General features: G+C 39.2%; 1 protein-coding gene across 2 annotated transcripts; it reads left to right on the forward strand.

Annotated features, from left to right (window-relative positions):
* Nucleotides 1-1,688: 1,688 nt before the first annotated feature.
* LOC103721314 (WAT1-related protein At5g45370-like) lies at nucleotides 1,689-7,376 on the forward strand. 2 transcript variants are annotated; one of them, XM_008811477.6, is made up of 7 exons: nucleotides 1,715-2,326; nucleotides 3,755-3,817; nucleotides 3,902-4,018; nucleotides 4,108-4,393; nucleotides 5,476-5,631; nucleotides 6,020-6,171; nucleotides 6,573-7,376. In XM_008811477.6, the coding sequence occupies exons 1-7, from the start codon at nucleotides 2,139-2,141 to the stop codon at nucleotides 6,757-6,759; spliced, it is 1,149 nt and encodes a 382-aa protein (XP_008809699.2). In that variant the 5' UTR covers nucleotides 1,715-2,138; the 3' UTR covers nucleotides 6,760-7,376. The 2 variants fall into 2 exon arrangements, with proteins under 2 accessions (XP_088574224.1, XP_008809699.2); XM_088718098.2 differs by lacking the exon at nucleotides 6,020-6,171 and having other exon boundaries at nucleotides 1,689-2,326.
* Nucleotides 7,377-17,422: the final 10,046 nt, after the last annotated feature.

The following is a 17,422-nucleotide window of genomic DNA, read 5'->3' on the forward strand; positions in this document are numbered from 1 at the left end:
ACGGGAAAGTAATGAGATGCCTCTTGTTTGGTTGGAGTTTTCAAAGGAGAGAGAAGGGAAAGTTGTATTCCCATGGGAATGTGATTCCCGCATTTCATGGGAAAGTCTTTCCCATGAGAAACATGGGAAAGTTACTTTCCCATGAGAAACATGGGAAAGTTACTTTCCCATGAGGCGGGATCACTCCATTTTTACTTTTTCCCAAAAAGTCCTTTCAGCATTAAAGAAGCATTAAAGAGGCATTAAAAACCTAATTTTTATTAAGGGCATAATAGGAATTATATATAACTTTCCTAGGAAAGTGGATAGCCAACCAAATATGAGCATCTTGGAAATTTGTCACTTTCCCATGATCAACCAAACATGCCAAAAGTACTTTCCTAGGCATCTTCTTCCTAGAAATTTGTTTTCCAGGAATCATATTCCTAGGAAGGAAAATGCTTCCCGCGAACCAAACGAGCCCTAACTGTCTGGAAAATGCAAAACACAATTGGTTCAGCAGAATAATCATATATCAATGTATGCTCAAATTTCTCTTATAACTTGCTTTTTTTTTTTTTCTTTGACGGGTTCTTCATACAATGCGTATATGAATACACTCAAGAAAATCAAAAAATACAAGCTCATGGAGTGCTAGTGGCAGGTTCCCTTCTCCTGATCACAGGGCATATCCTGAGTGGTGGACCGCGTTGGTAGCCTCTCAGTCGGCTACCTCGTTGGCCTTTCTGAATACATGCTTGGCTTTGAAGGCTACACCATCTCTCATCATTATCCCAATATTTCGGATCAGGAGGTGGTCTGTGCTGTCATCACTCGGACCCCTCTGAATCCATCCAATGACCGTAGCCAAATCGCCCTTCAAGATGATCGAGTCGGCCCGCATGACTTGCTGCGAATGGCGAAGATCTGCCCAGGCAGCTCACAACTTCGCCTCCGGAACTGATGCGTCGAACAACTGGTAACCACTCGCTGCCACTACCCTGGAGTGAGGGTCTCGTATAACAAAGCCTGCCCCGTCTCGCGTACCTCCATCCAGCACCGACTCGTCAAAGATAACTTGCAATTAATTGCCAACACAATAATTAAACAAACTTTTTTTTTTCAACTGGCAATCGCCCGCTGCCACTATCCTAATGTGAGGGTTCCGTATAACAAAGCCTGTCCCCGCCTCGCGTACCTCCATCCAGCACCGACTCATCAAAGATAACTTGCAATTAATTGCCAACACAATAATTAAACAAATTATTTTTTTTGGATTTTTTGCATTAATACCCTCCTAAATATAGGATTTTGCATAAATATCCTTCCAAAATTGATATTTGCATGTATACCCTCGTAAAACACTTGTTTTGCCATTCTATTTTTTTTTTATTTTTATTTTTGCATATGCATCCATGCTATCTAACGACGTTAAAAAATCAATAGTTTCAAATTAAAATGATTAAAATATTCTTAATGAGTAGATATGCAAATATATCACGATCTCGATAGCAGAAAAAGAAAATAAAAACAATAGCATAATTTTAAAAATTTATTTTATTTTTAACTAATATAAATATGACTTTTTTTTAATACCGTTAGAACAACTGTTATATTACGAGAATTTATACAATAACAGAGTTTTACGAGGGTATATATGCAAATATAAATTTTGAAAAAGTATTTCCGTAAAATTTGATGTTTAGAACGGTATCCATGCAAATTTTTTTTTTTTTTTTTTAATAGTTCAAACCTATGATCCTTCTCCGGTCCCAGTATTTATTTACCGTTGGGCGGCATGTGGGTCGATCGCCAGTTATTTCAGGATCTGGAGAGAAGAATCCGAGATTGTCGGGGAATGATTCACACTGTGAAGGAACTTCTCCTCACTACCAGCTAAGCCCGGGAATGGAGTTGGATGGAAGAGTATACAAATCAAATGGGACCATCCGCCATCCGGTAGCTGCTAGGCGTGCGTCTCACGCGATGGGGACGTGTCTCGCCGCTTGTACGAAGAAGCGAAGACTTTACTGGGCTTTACCATTTTTTAGGCAAATTAAGGACTTTTCTTAGGATGGGGAAGAGTAGGGAGAGGGGGAAATACTGCAGCTATTAGGTGAGAGAACGGAGAAAGCTCAGAGGAGGAGAGGAAGGAGAGGATGGCGGGGGGAGGCAGCAGGACGGCGAGGGCGCACGCGGCGATGGCGGTGGTGCAGGCGGCGAACGGAGGTTACCACGTGCTCACGAAATCGGTGCTGGACGTGGGGATGAACCAAGTCGTCTTCTGTGTCTACCGTGACCTCCTCGCCCTCTGCATCCTCGGCCCCCTCGCCTTCTTCCGTGAGAGGTGAGGACCCCGCCCCCTTCTCTCTCTCTCTCTCTCTTTCTAGTCTAATACATTTAGTGTCTCTTTATACTGTGATAGATCATTACTTGATTCTTTATTCCTTTCTTTCTGAATCAAATTGATTGGTTCTCCTTTGGTTATACCCCAACTGATGAAGGATCTCTTCTGGTTGTGGTGGGCTTATAATGGATTGATGAGTATGAGTTTGTGGGGTCTGGATTGATTGTCTTGATATCTGGTACGCATGGATCAAGTGTTCTGACCGAGTCTGGTTTTACAGATGGTAAGTAAGAGAAGAAATGAAAGATATGCGAATTTTTCTGGTAAAGAGATAGGATATTCAAATTCTAGAGAAGATACAACAATAGTTGTCAACTTTAGCTGATTCTCACAATTGATTGGGGAGGTCGTCGTACCAGTACATAGATTCCAGATTGTTCAAGCCTTCTGAAGCTAAAACATGTGCGCTTTGATATCCTTCAAAACATGATCAGCAATTTCAGTACCGGGTACCATATCAGTACCTTATCAATTTAGTATGGTATGATACACCTCTATACCAAAATTTATTTATTTATTTTCTTAATTTTTATCTCGGTACGTTCGGTACGGACTGATACATATCTCGGTATGCCTCGTATGGGTCGGTACGCTTCGGTACGGGTTGGTACAGCTTTGTATGAGGCAGTACGCTTTGGTAGTGGCGGTATAGGGCTTGTACTGACTTGAATGTGTGTTTCGTGCCAGTTTTCTCTCGTTACAATACAGTACATTTGTGACGGGCAGTACAGCAGACCTTGCTTCAAAATGTAGGATTGACAGAAGTAGTCTATCAATGGCACTAAAATAAAAGATCCAAAATTTGCAACTAAGCTGTAATTGATATCAGTGCAAGGTCTTTCTATCTCCCAAAGAAAGGTTCCAAACACATTGGTCCCAAACCACCAGGTATGGGACAAATTGGACGGCCTTCATTTTGTAGCCAATAGTAGCTAAGCTCAGCTTGACATTACAGATTGACCTTAGCCAATGGAGTAAACTGAGCTTATATAAATTTGCATGTTCTTTTATCCCATTGTATTGTATTCTATTCTATTTCAGATTCTTAATATTCATCATCATCTCACAGAAGTAAATACTGGCAATGCATTGTTATCAATTATGATGGCTCTGTTTTGCAAACATTTGCAAATTGCAAGTCCTTTTTTATCTTGTTTTTCTTGAAGTTATTCTATGGTCATCCGCACTTTGTTTTATGGAAAATTTAGAGTTGTCAGTTTAAATTCTATAGAAATAGAATGAGGTCCACATTTCCTTTTGCCAATATCTCTTGGTTTATCATAAGGTTTTTGTCTATGTTGATTTTTTGCCTTGTTTGTTACTTTGTTGTAATGTAGTTAGAATTAATATGACCATGATTTTCGGCAGGAGGGTTCGCCCACCACTGACTCGTCGGCTTCTCGCATCATTTTGCCTTCTTGGATTAACTGGGTAAGCTCCTAAATTGTACCAGTTCAGCTGGGTCTTTATAATTTAAGTAAAGACCAAACCATTCAGTTATTGTTCCTTTTCTAGGATTTTTGGCAACCAGCTTCTATTTCTTCTGGGGCTCAGTTACACAAATCCAACTTATGCAGCAGCTGTTCAGCCTGCAATACCAGTCTTCACATTTATGTTCGCTGTGTTATTGGGGTGAGCTGCTTTCCTCTTTGCTCTGGACTGCTACACCTTTAATCAAGTCTGTTCCTTTCTGAATTCACTCTGATGTTTACTACATGCAGTGCTGAGATGGTGAACTTGCGTACATATGAAAGCCACATGAAGGTTTTGGGCACGCTTGTCTGTGTTTCAGGGGCCATATTGATGGTTTTATATAGAGGTCCAGCGATAATTGGACCCAGTGTCTCTGATGGAATATCTCAGAATGGGGCAAGAATGAAGCCTCAGCTTGAGTTGGCTGGGTCTCTAGCATCAAGATTGCTTGAGTTTGGTTTTGACAAATGGCACATTGGTGTTTTGTGTTTAATTGGAAATTGTTGTTGCATGGCTGCTTATCTAGCTTTACAGGTACTGGATTACAGAAGCTACTGTTGCCCTATTTATTTGAATTTTAGAAGTCATACTCCTTTTCAGATTAATACTACAAAGCCCAAATCTATTACCATATACTGCTGGTTGGTCATGTGGCATGAGAGACTTGGTACTTTATACCCCAATCTTCCCATGAATTGTACACCTTTGTAAATCCCAACAATCCCCCTCTTGCCATGTGGCTGCCAGTGTTGCAGGGATTCTTCTGTTAACATGTTGGGCCCCATTGCGATGCTCTTCCTTTATACATTGCATGGATACTTGTAAAAACTAGTATACAGGCATGTCCAAGGACACATTTAGGGTGTGATTTCATGTAATATTTTGCTACAATAAACATTACACTCATGATATGTGATAAATTTTCCTATATCAGTTGTTGTTGTGTGGTATTTTTGTTTTAGTTCGCCTGTAATGAGCCTTCTATAGAGGCAACAAGTCCGCTGCCCGGCAAACCAACATAGCTTTCAATTTAGAAAATAATTATGATTATGCACTGTATGCAGAGCAGAAGAAGTAATTAAAGACAAATTTTGGGGTAGAGATGATACAAAGTTCGGGGTATTCGTGGTTACCTCCAACAGTATTAACATCTTAATATAGTATGCCATACCGGCCCGAACTGGACAGTACGGGACATACCGTACTGTATCGGTTCGGTACCAGTATCCGATATGAGTGGTGTACCTACACTCGGTATGTAAAAAATTTTCGTACTGTACCGTACCGATATTATGCTAGTGTGGCACCGGTATAGGGTCCGGTACTAAAACGACGAACCTTGCATCTTAATAAAACTTAGATAACCTTTTTCTGAAGAACGCCAAATTAGTAGATACTAGATAGTGTTAAACTCAATCTTGTCAAATAAGATTTTAGTTGGGAAGACTGTAAGTTGCACAAAAGTGCAGATACTTGAATTTTGACTTCTTGTTTAATATGGTGAGATCATTGCAAAGGGTGAGTGGTATCAATTCATTTAAAGTTTTCTTTCTTTTTCTTTTCTTTATAATTCTGTAGTCCTTTTGCAATCTCATATGATTTTTCAACAATTTCAGGCTCCAGTATTGACAAAGTATCCTGCCAGTTTATCTTTAACAGCATACTCTTATGCTTTTGGTGCATTCTTGATGGTATCGACAGGACTGCTTGCAACTAATGGTTCTACAGACTGGACCTTGACATGGTCTGAGATAATAGCTGTCCTATATGCTGTAAGATTTTACACTTCATGCGTTTCACTTTTAACTTTTAAGAATATATTTTTAAAAGCTCAGCAAGTCATGCATGCCTTTTTTGATCTCCAACAACAAACCTGCTTTCCTGTACCTCATTTATGTTTGGACAATTGGGTTCTGTTAGCATCTTTTGATTGATCCTATTTCCCTCTTAGTAGCATTTCTAAAGAGTGGACTAATTTTTGCACTTTGGAACAATATACTGCACAAAATAAGGTTGACACCCTGTGAATCTCCAACACGCCTTCTGTAGTACCCAGAACTGAATTTAGTTTTAAATATGTGGTAACTAGAATTTGATGAAGCAATTGATTTTATCTTCTTATGCACTATACATAACATCATGTATGACCTACTCTTTCAGGGAATCATTGCATCTGCTCTTAACTATGGGCTAACGACATGGTCCAACAAAATCATAGGACCTACATTAGTGTCTCTGTACAATCCACTCCAACCTGCATTTTCTGCCTTCCTGTCAAAAGTGTTCCTGGGAAACGCCATCTATCTCGGAAGGTCTTACTCCAATCCATATCCCAACATTATGGCTTGGCATTTTCTGTCTTTGTTGTGCTTTGGTACCTTTTTATCAGCTATTATGTCACTGTTTTATTCAGTTTCACATTTTCTAATCTGAGTAATTTGTGGGCTGAAAATTGGAGTCAATTTTTTATAGTTAAGTTTTTTTTTGCAATACCTGGGATTTAAACTCAAGACCTCCTCTAGGGGAAAGCCCTTAGGTGAGAAGTGCCAGTCAAGTTTTGACACTTTTTGTGGTTAAGTTAATTATCAATATCTTACATTGGTTATAATACAAGTCAATTCTTCAAGCATGCATGCTGTTGTTAATTTTGTAGGCTTTAGGTCAATTAGACCTCCGTTTCATGCCATAACTCTTTATTCCCATGTCCTAGCAGCGTTATTGGGGGTGCTTTGATCATTGCTGGATTATACCTGGTCACATGGGCCCGCTACAAAGAGGCACAGGCAGGCAAGAGTATCTTATATGTAAATGATGACTCCGCCCCTCTTCTTCCCGAGGATCCACCACTTACCAAGAAGGGAGACATTTTCTCTGGCCCCTCGGAGCCACATGAATCATGATAAGTTGCATTCCTCTTATCCCATTCTGAGATTTGCCCATCAAAGTACGGAGATAGAGGGCATCCAGATTCCAGATGCCGGAGTCTTTTCCCAAGGAAGAGTTCTCTCTGTAGCAACAGTTCTGCTATTCACAAAAATTGGTTCTTCGCACTGTGTGACTTTATTCATGTTCTGTTATTCACAAGAAAGAAAGTTCAGATTACCAGCCTCACAACGTTATTATCTGAAGTGAAGCTGAATCTGAAGTGTTTCTCTTAGTTAATTTCTGAAGTGATTACGGGCAACGGCATCCATTAAAGCAGAAAAAACTCCATACCTTCCTGACCACAAAATATGCTGCGAGTCTAAGCTGGAGGAGAAAAACCTAGCCAATAGAGGTGTAGAAAAAAAAGAAGCCTTGCGAGCTGAAGGTCCTCTCACGTATGTTTCTTGACACTTTTCTATGGTGGAGGCTATATGGTGATGCAGGTTGAAGTCCTTAAGTCAGCACCACTGGCAAAGAGGTGTATAAGGTTTATCTGCTTCCTTGAGTTGCTATTTGTCTATCTTCTTTTGTAAACAGCTTAAGGATTATATATATTACTCAAATCAGCAAGTCATGATATGTGTTGACATCATGATAGGTGGTTGAAGTTGCTTTGTTTCTAGTAGATCTCTCCAAAAGAAAATCTTTTGATGCTGTCCGTACCTCTATGGACCTATTCCAAGTTGTCCATTTATTTTGGATTTTTTTTTGCCAAAACCGTGTTTCCCGAGAATCCAAAGTCTAGAATTAGATGGGTACGTTGATAGGCATGCCCCCAGATCCACCATGTTCAGAGCCGTGAGTCTGCCATTGAAGGAGAAAAAGAAAAATGGTAAGAGTATTAAACTAAATATGATCGAATTAATTAGACTGGCATGCTCTTAGGAGTATAGACAGAAAAATGGTAACATATGTCAATTGATCTACAAACTCCATAGCAGGTTGGACCTTCATCTGAAGGTAAATTTCTTCTTCCAAGTTCCATGGATTCTGGTCCAAACCAGGCTCGACATTGGCAGTTGTAATGTGGTTTTGGAAAATGTCCAAGAGGGAGAATCTATGTGGTCCTCTGCGATAACTACTCCTCAAACCATTCTATCACTGGCTCACCATGAGAATCCCGTGACATCCTATGATTGACCTTGCGGTTCTTCTCTTCATTTCCATTTTTAAGGAAAAGTTCCAGGAAAAGGTTCTCCAAAGATCCTCGTAGTTATTGTCCATGTGTTCCTTCTACAAAATTTTGAATAAATCTGTGATATTTCTGCCTTTCTCGTGACTTTTTATGTAACTTTATTTCCAACAATGCGGGATTTGATTAGGTTATTCGATATGTCTAAGATATGGTAAGATAGGATCCTATATTTTTGATCTATATCATCGTCACAGTTCGCCCGGGCTAATTTGGTTTTCCCACCATGCAGAAGGTCCAACAGGAATTCTTTCAGAGTTGTTCTAATTTAGAACTATTTTGGGAGCTTGAGAGACTTGCCAATATGATGATTGGGTCTTCGAGATGAAAGCAGGATAGGAATGAAGGTCCTTGAACCAACAACTCATGTACAAGCGTTTTCCATGGCTGGCCTTCGAGGAGAAGCTATATAAATTAACTCTCAAATATGGTAGCAAACAATTTGTGAACCATATATTATGAGCTCTAAAGGAAAAGATCAAGCCCCTCCTATCAATAAATTGACTTTTAGAAGATGCAAGAAAAATGAAACAAAGGATTACGATTTAACTATGATGAAAAATTTAGCCCTGAACATCAATGCAAGGCATAATTAGCATCAATAGAAGGCACAAATCTTGAAGAGGATGATAATGGCTTGAAAGCAATTTAAAAAACCAGATAAGTTGCTTAAAAGGGGTTGGGACATTATATATCTTCTTTTATTATTTTTGTGCAATTTTATGTTTAATACTTATGGGATTTGATTAGGTTATTCCATATCTTGGATATATGGAAAGATGGGACTCCCCATATCCTTAAGATATGTTTTGATGGAATTGTGTAGAATATCAAAATGATGTTTTAATGGAGGTTGACCACCCTCGAAGTGGTTTGCAGGAGAAATTGCTTGGAAGACCACTTTTAGGATGGGTGGACTATTTTAGGAGCAAACCACCTCATCAGGCTTTGTTTGTGCAATCATTTCACCAATCTCTCATTTCAACGTTAAGGTTCATGTCGATTCTGCTTGTTGATCAACTCAATCCGGTCTATTAGCCTACCTTCTCAGCTTCTTGAGAAGCAATTTCTGTCTGGAATCTCATCTAAGGCTTTCGGTCTTTCTTCTTTCTAAAGAACGCAAACCTCGTGGTAGTCCCGAGATGTAATACTTTTTCAAGTCGGACAAAGTAAGGTCGCTGTTCGCAATAGTGCTGATAAGAAGATCTTGAACCCTCACCGAACTAAAAAAAAAAAGACCCAACGAGGTCGATCGAAAGGACAATCCTAACTATTGCCCATATCACTGATAATACACCACCCTCTCGAAGATTGTTGGGTCTTTCAGAATGGGATGTAAAGAGAGTACGAGGCAAAAAGATTAGCCCTAGGTGAGGATGAGGATGATAGTGTTATTTTGATGATTAACAAGGAATTATCTAGAGCATGCTATAAGTTAAATTGATACTTCATTTATAAGTTCATTACTCTCAGTACATTTGCTTAATTGAAAATATATATATATGGTCTTGTTCATTTGGATGAATCTAACCTTGAGAATGCAGCAAAGTGTGAATTGAGTCGACCCATAGGTTGATTGGGTCGACCCCGGCACATCAAGGAATCATTTGGCACACTCCTGCAAAAACAGCACAAATGAACAGTGAGTTGGATCGACCCAAGGTAAGCATGAGTCGACCCAACCTCCAAAGAACCTCAAAACGCAAAGGAAGAATGCTCTCTGGATTTACTGAGAGGGTCGACCCACACAGTGGTTGAGTCGACCCAAGCTTGAGTCGACCCAAACTCTGAGAGGGTCGACCCAAAGGGCAAGACAGAAAGACAGACAGAAAACAGTTCTCTGGAATTACTGAGAGGGTCGACCCAAGAAGAAGTTGAGTCGACCCAAGTGAACTTTGAGTCGACCCAAAAAATGGTTGGGTCAACCCATGGGAAGGAAGGCTGAAATTGAGGTTTCTGTGGTTACTGAGAGGGTCGACCCAAGAAATGGTTGAGTCGACCCAAGGCAAAGTTGGGTCGACCCAAGGACAGGTTGAGCCGACCCAAACACGGGCTGAACAGTAACGGCTAGTTCTGCAGATGTACTTTTTGTCCTTCCCAAGGCATGTAACGGCTAGTTTTTCAAATCTGACGAATGGGGCTTGTCCAAGGAAGGTTGAAAACTATTTAAAGGGGCACTATTCATCAGAATAAACAACTTTTGAGTGGGAAATCAAAGAATACACAAGAAAACCAAAGAGCCCTAATCTCCTTCATCAAGAGCTTCATTCAAGAATCAAAGAAAGGGATTGAGCACATTCAAAGAGGCATCAAGAGCTCCTTCCCCCCTTGAAGAGTGAAGCTTCCTTGAAAAAGAAGAGCAAAGCGACTTCAAAGCGATAATTTCTTTCTAACTCTTCTTTATTGTTCATATTGTTTTATATGCTCATTTAGGAGTTTAAATCTTTTCTTTTCATTTGCTTAAACACTTTGTAAAGGTTCGTTGGTAAGCCCGCAAAACCAACAAAGGTTTTTGGTAAACCCGGAAAACCAAAGTTGTATAGGTTCGTTGGTGAGCCCGCAAAACCAACAAGGTTTTTGGTGAACCCGGAAAACCATAGTTGTAAAGGTTCGTTGGTGAGCCCGTAAAACCAACAAGGTTTTTGGTGAACCCGGAAAACCATAGTTGTAAAGGTTCGTTGGTGAGCCCGTAAAACCAACAAGGTTTTTGGATTGTGAGCCCGGAAAACAATCCAACTGTAATCCGCGAGATTATAGTGAAATCCCAAGGGTACGCTTGGGGAGTGGACGTAGGTGCTAAGGAGAGCACCGAACCACTATACATTGTTGTGTTTGGATTGTGCTTGTGCTTTCATTCTCTCTTGCTTTATCTTTTATTCTTGCATTAGTTAACTCACACAAATAACCTAAGAAAGCATCCATCGCATTTAACTAAGAAAGTTTTAAAAGCACCAAAAGTTTAAAAGAAACCAATTCACCCCCCCCCCCCCCCCTCTTGGATTGTCACCTTGGGCAACAAGTGGTATCAGAGCAAGGTGCTCCAATAGTGCTCATTGATCTAACAATCAAGAGTTAAAGATCATGGCAACCCAAGTGGGAGGTGCAATGAGTGAGGGGCAATCCACGAATAGACCACCTCTATTTAATGGCACAAACTATGCATATTGGAAAGCTAGAATGAGGATATTCATTCAAGCTTCAGATTATGAACTATGGCAAATAATCACTAGAGGACCTCACACACCCACACTCAATATAGAAGGCACTATCATACCCAAACCAGAAATGGATTGGAATGAAAATGATAGAAGACTAGCACAGTTAAATGCAAAAGCCATAAATATACTTTATTGCTCTTTAGATGTAAATGAATTCAATAGAATATCCACTTGCTCCACTGCCAAAGAAATTTGGGATAGACTTGAGGTCACACATGAAGGGACCAATCAAGTCAAGGAATCAAAGATAAACATATTAGTACATAAGTATGAATTGTTTAAAATGGATTCTACCGAGTCCATAACTGATATGTTTACTCGTTTTACTGATATTATAAATGGGCTTAAAAGTTTAGGAAAATCTTATTCTAATTCTGATTTGGTGCGAAAAATTCTCAGGTCTCTACCAAGGAATTGGGAGGCCAAGGTAACCGCCATACAAGAAGCAAAGGACCTCAACACACTGCAGCTAGAGGAGCTTCTAGGATCACTCATGACCCATGAGTTGACTATGAGGCAAAATTCTGAAGATGAGGTCAAGAGAAGAAAGCCTATAGCCCTAAAAACTACCACCCCTAGACAACAATCTGAATCAGAAGATTCAGATGATGATGAAGATATTGATGAAGAAGGGATGGCAGTTCTTGGGAGGAAATTCAGAAAATTCATGAGAGGTAAGAATAGATTCCATAAAAAGAAGCCCTTCTCTAAAGGTAACTCAAGCAAAGAGAAGGGTAAGGACAAAGAAAAGGGTAAGGACAAAGAAAAGGAGAAAGAAACCCCTATTTGCTATGAGTGTAACAAACCCGGGCATTATAAGATAGATTGCCCAGATTTGAAGTGGATGGCAAGAAAATTGAAAAAGAAGAATTTTATGGCTGATTGGAGTGAAAGTGAGGAATCAAGTTCAGAGGATGAAGATCATCAAGACACGGCCCAAATATGTCATATGGCCAATGACGATGAGGTAGATTCTGAACTTGACTGTGATTTTACTGTTGATGAATTACATGATGCATTTTTAGAACTCATGGAAGAACATAAGAAAGTAATTAATAAAAATAAAGCTCTAAAAGAAGAAAATCAATCTCTCATTAAAGATAAAATAAAACTATCTAATAACTATGAAACGTTAAGTAGGAAACTTGAAAATGAAACCAAGAATCTAATTGCTGAAAATATTAAGTTAAAAGAAGATGCTGAAAAGTATAAATCCTTGGTAGATAAATTTACTCTTAGTTCTACCAAATTGAATATGATACTTGATAGTCAAAGAGCTGTATATAATAAGGCTGGTTTAGGTTATAGAACAAATACAAAACAAAAATTCTTAAAGAATATCTTTGTAAAAGCTAAAAATGAAAATGTTACTTGTTATTGTTGCAATAAGATAGGACATAGAGCATATGAATGTAACTTTAGAAAGTCTAGTCAAAACAAATCAAGTAATAATCAAAAGATTAAATTCAAGAAAGTTTGGGTTCCAAAAGGAACATGGAGTACTAACCCTAAAGGACCCAACTTAGTTTGGGTACCTAAAGTTTCATCTTGATTTTGATTGCAGGTGTGTCTTGCAGCTGATAAAGTTGAAAAACGTTGGTATCTAGATAGCGGCTGTTCAAGACACATGACCGGTGACGAAGATCAATTTGTCACCTTGGAACCAAAGAAAGGTGGAGTAGTAACCTATGGAGACAATGGTAAAGGGTATATCATTGGAAAGGGTAAAATTTTCATTGCTCCATCTGTTTTTATAGAAAATGTTTTGTTAGTTAAAGGTTTGAAACATAATCTTCTTAGTATAAGTCAATTTTGTGATAAAGGATTTAAAGTTACATTTGAAGCATCTGTATGTATAATCACAAATCCTAAAGATAATAGCATTGTACTTGTAGGACAAAGGCAAAGAAATATTTACTTAGTAGATCTTCATGAATTAGGCAAGAAAAATGGTTTATGCTTAATTACTAATGAAGAAAAGAAGAATAAAACTAGTTGGCTTTGGCATCGAAGACTAGGACATGCTAGTATGGAATTAATATCAAAACTAGTTAAGAAGGAATTAATAAAGGATGTGCCAAAATTGATTTTTGAAAAGGACAAAATATGTGGACCATGTTCATTAGGAAAACAAACTAGATCATCTTTTAAATCGAAAAATGTAGTGTCAACAACTAGACCATTTGAACTCATACATATGGACTTATTTGGACCTACTAGAACTACAAGTCTAGGAGGAAAGAAATATGGACTAGTCATTGTTGATGATTTTTCAAGGTATACATGGGTTTCATTTTTGGCACATAAGAATGAAGCATTTTCAGAATTTTTGAAACTATACAATAAAATCATAAATGAAAAGAAACTCACATTGGTAGCAATTCGAAGTGATCATGGCACGAAATTTGAAAATCAACACTTCGAGGAATTTTGCACTAAAAATGGAATATCACATCAATTTTCAGCACCTAGAACGCCTCAACAAAATGGGGTTGTTGAAAGAAAAAAATAGGACATTGGCAGAAATGGCACGCACAATGTTGTGCGAGTCAAATCTTCCAAAGTACTTTTGGGCTGAAGCTATAAACACTTCTTGCCATATTTTAAATCGAGTTTTAATACGACCTATAACTAAGAAAACTCCTTATGAACTTTGGAAGAATAAGAAACCCACTGCAAAATATTTTAAAGTGTTTGGATGTAGATGTTTTATCTTAAATAACGGCAAGGAGGACTTAAGTAAATTTGATGCCAAGTCAGATGAAGGTATCTTCTTAGGATACTCCACATCTAGCAAGGCATACAGAGTATTCAACAAAAGAACCTTAGTAGTGGAAGAGTCGGTCAATATTATATTTGATGAGTCTGATAGTGAGTCTGCTAGGAAAGAAAACTCTATTGATGATGATACAGGAATTATTGATTTTGAGAAGTTGAAAATTGATGACATACCAAATCAAGATAAGGGAGATGATTGCGTGCCACCACAACCCCAAGACGTGCCAAAAGAATGGAGGTATGCACATGGACATCCTAAAGACTTAATTATTGGTGATCCATCACAAGGGGTAAGAACTCGATCATCTCTTAGAAATTTAAATGATTATCTTGCATTTGTTTCACAATTAGAACCTAAGACTTATGAAGAAGCTGAAAAAGATACTAATTGGATAAATGCCATGCAAGAGGAATTAAATCAATTTAAAAGAAGTAATGTATGGACATTAACTGAAAGACCAAAGCATAACTCAGTAATTGGAACAAAATGGGTATTTAGAAATAAATTAGATGAGAATGGAGTAGTTATAAGAAATAAGGCTAGACTTGTAGCTAAAGGATACAATCAAGAAGAAGGAATAGATTTTGATGAGACATTTGCTCCTATAGCTAGATTAGAGGCTATTAGATTACTTCTAGCATTTGCATGTTTCATGGATTTTAAATTGTATCAAATGGATGTGAAAAGTGCTTTCTTAAATGGTATTATTGAGGAGGAAGTATATGTAGAACAACCTCCAGGATTTGAAAATCATGAATTGCCAAATCATGTGTTTAAACTACATAAGGCATTATATGGATTAAAGCAAGCACCTAGGGCATGGTATGATCGACTAAGTAAATTTCTGCTTGAAAATGATTTTTGTAGAGGAAATGTAGATAAAACTTTATTTATCAAAAGAAAGGACAAAAATCTATTAGTGGTACAAATATATGTAAATGACATAATCTTTGGTGCCACTAATGATACTCTATGCAAAGAATTTGCTGATTTAATGCATGGAGAATTTGAGATGAGTTTGATGGGAGAACTAAGTTTCTTTTTAGGATTACAAATCAAACAAACCAAAGAAGGCATTTTCATTCATCAAACTAAGTATACAAAGGAAATACTGAAGAAGTTTGGGAATGAAAATCATAAGGGAATTGGCACTCCAATGAATCCTACTAGTAAGCTAGACAAAGATGAAAAAGGAAAAAGTGTTGATATTAAGCTTTATAGAGGACTAATTGGATCCTTGCTCTATCTTACTGCTAGTAGACCCGACATTGTATTTAGTGTAGGGATATGTGCTAGATACCAATCGGATCCTAAGGAGTCACATTTAAGTGCAGTTAAGAGAATCCTTAGATATTTAAGAGGAACTACCACCATTGGATTATGGTACTCGAGAGACTCATGTCTAGATTTGCTTGCATACTCAGATGCAGATTTTGCCGGATGCAAATTAGATAGAAAGAGCACAAGTGGCACATGTCAATTCTTAGGAAGCAATTTAGTATCATGGTTTAGTAAAAAGCAGAATTCAGTGGCACTATCCACAGCTGAAGCTGAATACATAGCTGCTGGTAGTTGTTGTGCCTAAGTATTATGGCTCAAGCAACAATTAGAGGACTATGGAGTTAAACTAGATAATATTCCTATTAAATGTGATAATACTAGTGCTATCAATCTCACTAAAAATCCAGTTCAGCACTCTAAGGCCAAACACATAGAAATAAGGTACCATTTCATTAGGGATCATGTGCAAAATGGAAATGTATGTATTGAGCATATATGCACAGAAAAACAATTGGCCAACATATTTACAAAACCATTGAGTGAAGATAGATTCTGTATGCTCAGGAGAGAATTAGGTATATGTGATCCTTTTATTGAATAAATATGAGAGGGAGCTAGTAGTCTCATGATACATTCCTCTAACTTCAAAAATCCCATGAAACATGAGTCAAACTTGTTATCTATAGATTTCTTACTCATGTATCATTGTTCCATAAAGAGCTTATAAGGATTGGAAGCAAGGAAAACCTTTTAGAAGCAAAAAGGGAGAGAAAACAAATTTCTGCACTTGGGTCGACCCAACCCAGAATATGGGTCGACCCAACGTTGAGTCGACCCAAGAAAATTCTTGAGTCGACCCAACATCGGGACCCCACTGTTATAAGGGGGCCCGAGAGCTCATCTAGGGCACTGTTTGCCCTTTGTCTTCTTCCGAAAAGCCTAGTCCCCACTCTCCAATCTCCACTAAACTCTTCCAAACAGTAGATTTCCTAAAGATCTTGGAGAAATGGGACCCAAACGAGCCGTAGCCAAGAGATCCGGAAGAGTGACCCGAGTCCAACAAGAGGAAAGGCGCCCTACCGAGCCTTCTCCCGTGTCTCCATGACGTGAGGCACGTGCGGAGGTCCCTCCTCCTCCTTCCCCCTCAGTGATCCTTGCAAGATTTGCGGGGAGGCCGGTTACTACCGGGAGAAGGATCCATTCGGAGTTTTTCAACCAAGAAGGATTTAGGATTTGGGAATGGATCCAAAGACAAGGTTGGGAGTATCTTTGCTCCCTTGATGTGGTGGTTTACCCCGGGTTGGTCCAAGAGTTCTACGCCTTCCTCAAGACTGGTATGGGAGGGCTTATTTCAGATGTTAGAGGGTTTCGGATCCGTGTATCCGAGGAGAGCTTGAGTGAGCTACTACGCCTACCCTGCACAGGAGCTACTCCGGAGAGGCCAGAAGACAAAATGGGAGCCTTACGATTGATCATGGAAAATGAGAACTTCGACTTCTCTCAAAAGGTAATAGCTAGCTCTCTTTCTGCTGAGATGAGATTATTGCTCAACATGATCAATAGGATTTTATTTCCAAAGACCGGGAGATTCGATCTCATCTCAGAGCGAGATCTTGCAGTTATGGAGTGTATAATTCGGGGGATTCCCCTAAATCTTCCGGCCATGATATTGAGGCAGATGAGGAAGGTAATATGCAACAACAGGGTATCACTAACTTATGGTATGATACTTACATTGATCTTCCGTCAGCATGGGTTACCTCTCGAGGAGGAGGCATTCAAGAATCTGCATCCCACAGACACGTACACTGCACGGACACTCATACGCATGGGATATGCGAAAGTGAACGGGCAGTGGATTCACACCGGTGCAGGCATTCAGGGTGAGGCACCAGAGGGAGAGGCACCAGAGGATGAGGATGAGGAGCCTATGGATCATCCTACTGCACCCTCAGAGGCTGGACCATCGTCATCTGCTCCTCCGACAGATACGGATGACTTCTGGAGCAGGATGACAGAGCTCATGACAGCCCAGGCGAGGACTATTACTGACGGGCTCACGAGCCGATTAGACGCCCGGTTGGATGTCATGTCTGCTGATATCAGTGATCTGAGGCAGCAGATTGGAGCACTCCGGAGAGAGAGGGAGACACATGGACCATCTGTGC

The sequence above is a fragment of the Phoenix dactylifera genome, chromosome 3 (assembly GCF_051530095.1).
Source record: "Phoenix dactylifera cultivar Ajwa chromosome 3, Ajwa_hap1_PhDact_Kaust_v1.1, whole genome shotgun sequence".
NCBI classification, from domain to species: Eukaryota; Viridiplantae; Streptophyta; class Magnoliopsida; order Arecales; family Arecaceae; genus Phoenix; species Phoenix dactylifera.

Bases quoted from the DNA above. Each gene is read 5' to 3' on its own strand.
- LOC103721314 (XM_008811477.6), top strand. From the start codon at position 2,139: ATGGCGGGGGGAGGCAGCAGGACGGCGAGGGCGCACGCGGCGATGGCG. The intron at 2,327-3,754 runs GTGAGGACCCCG...GATTTTCGGCAG, and splicing joins CTCGCCTTCTTCCGTGAGAG to GAGGGTTCGCCCACCACTGA. The intron at 6,172-6,572 runs GTCTTACTCCAA...ATGTCCTAGCAG, and splicing joins AACGCCATCTATCTCGGAAG to CGTTATTGGGGGTGCTTTGA.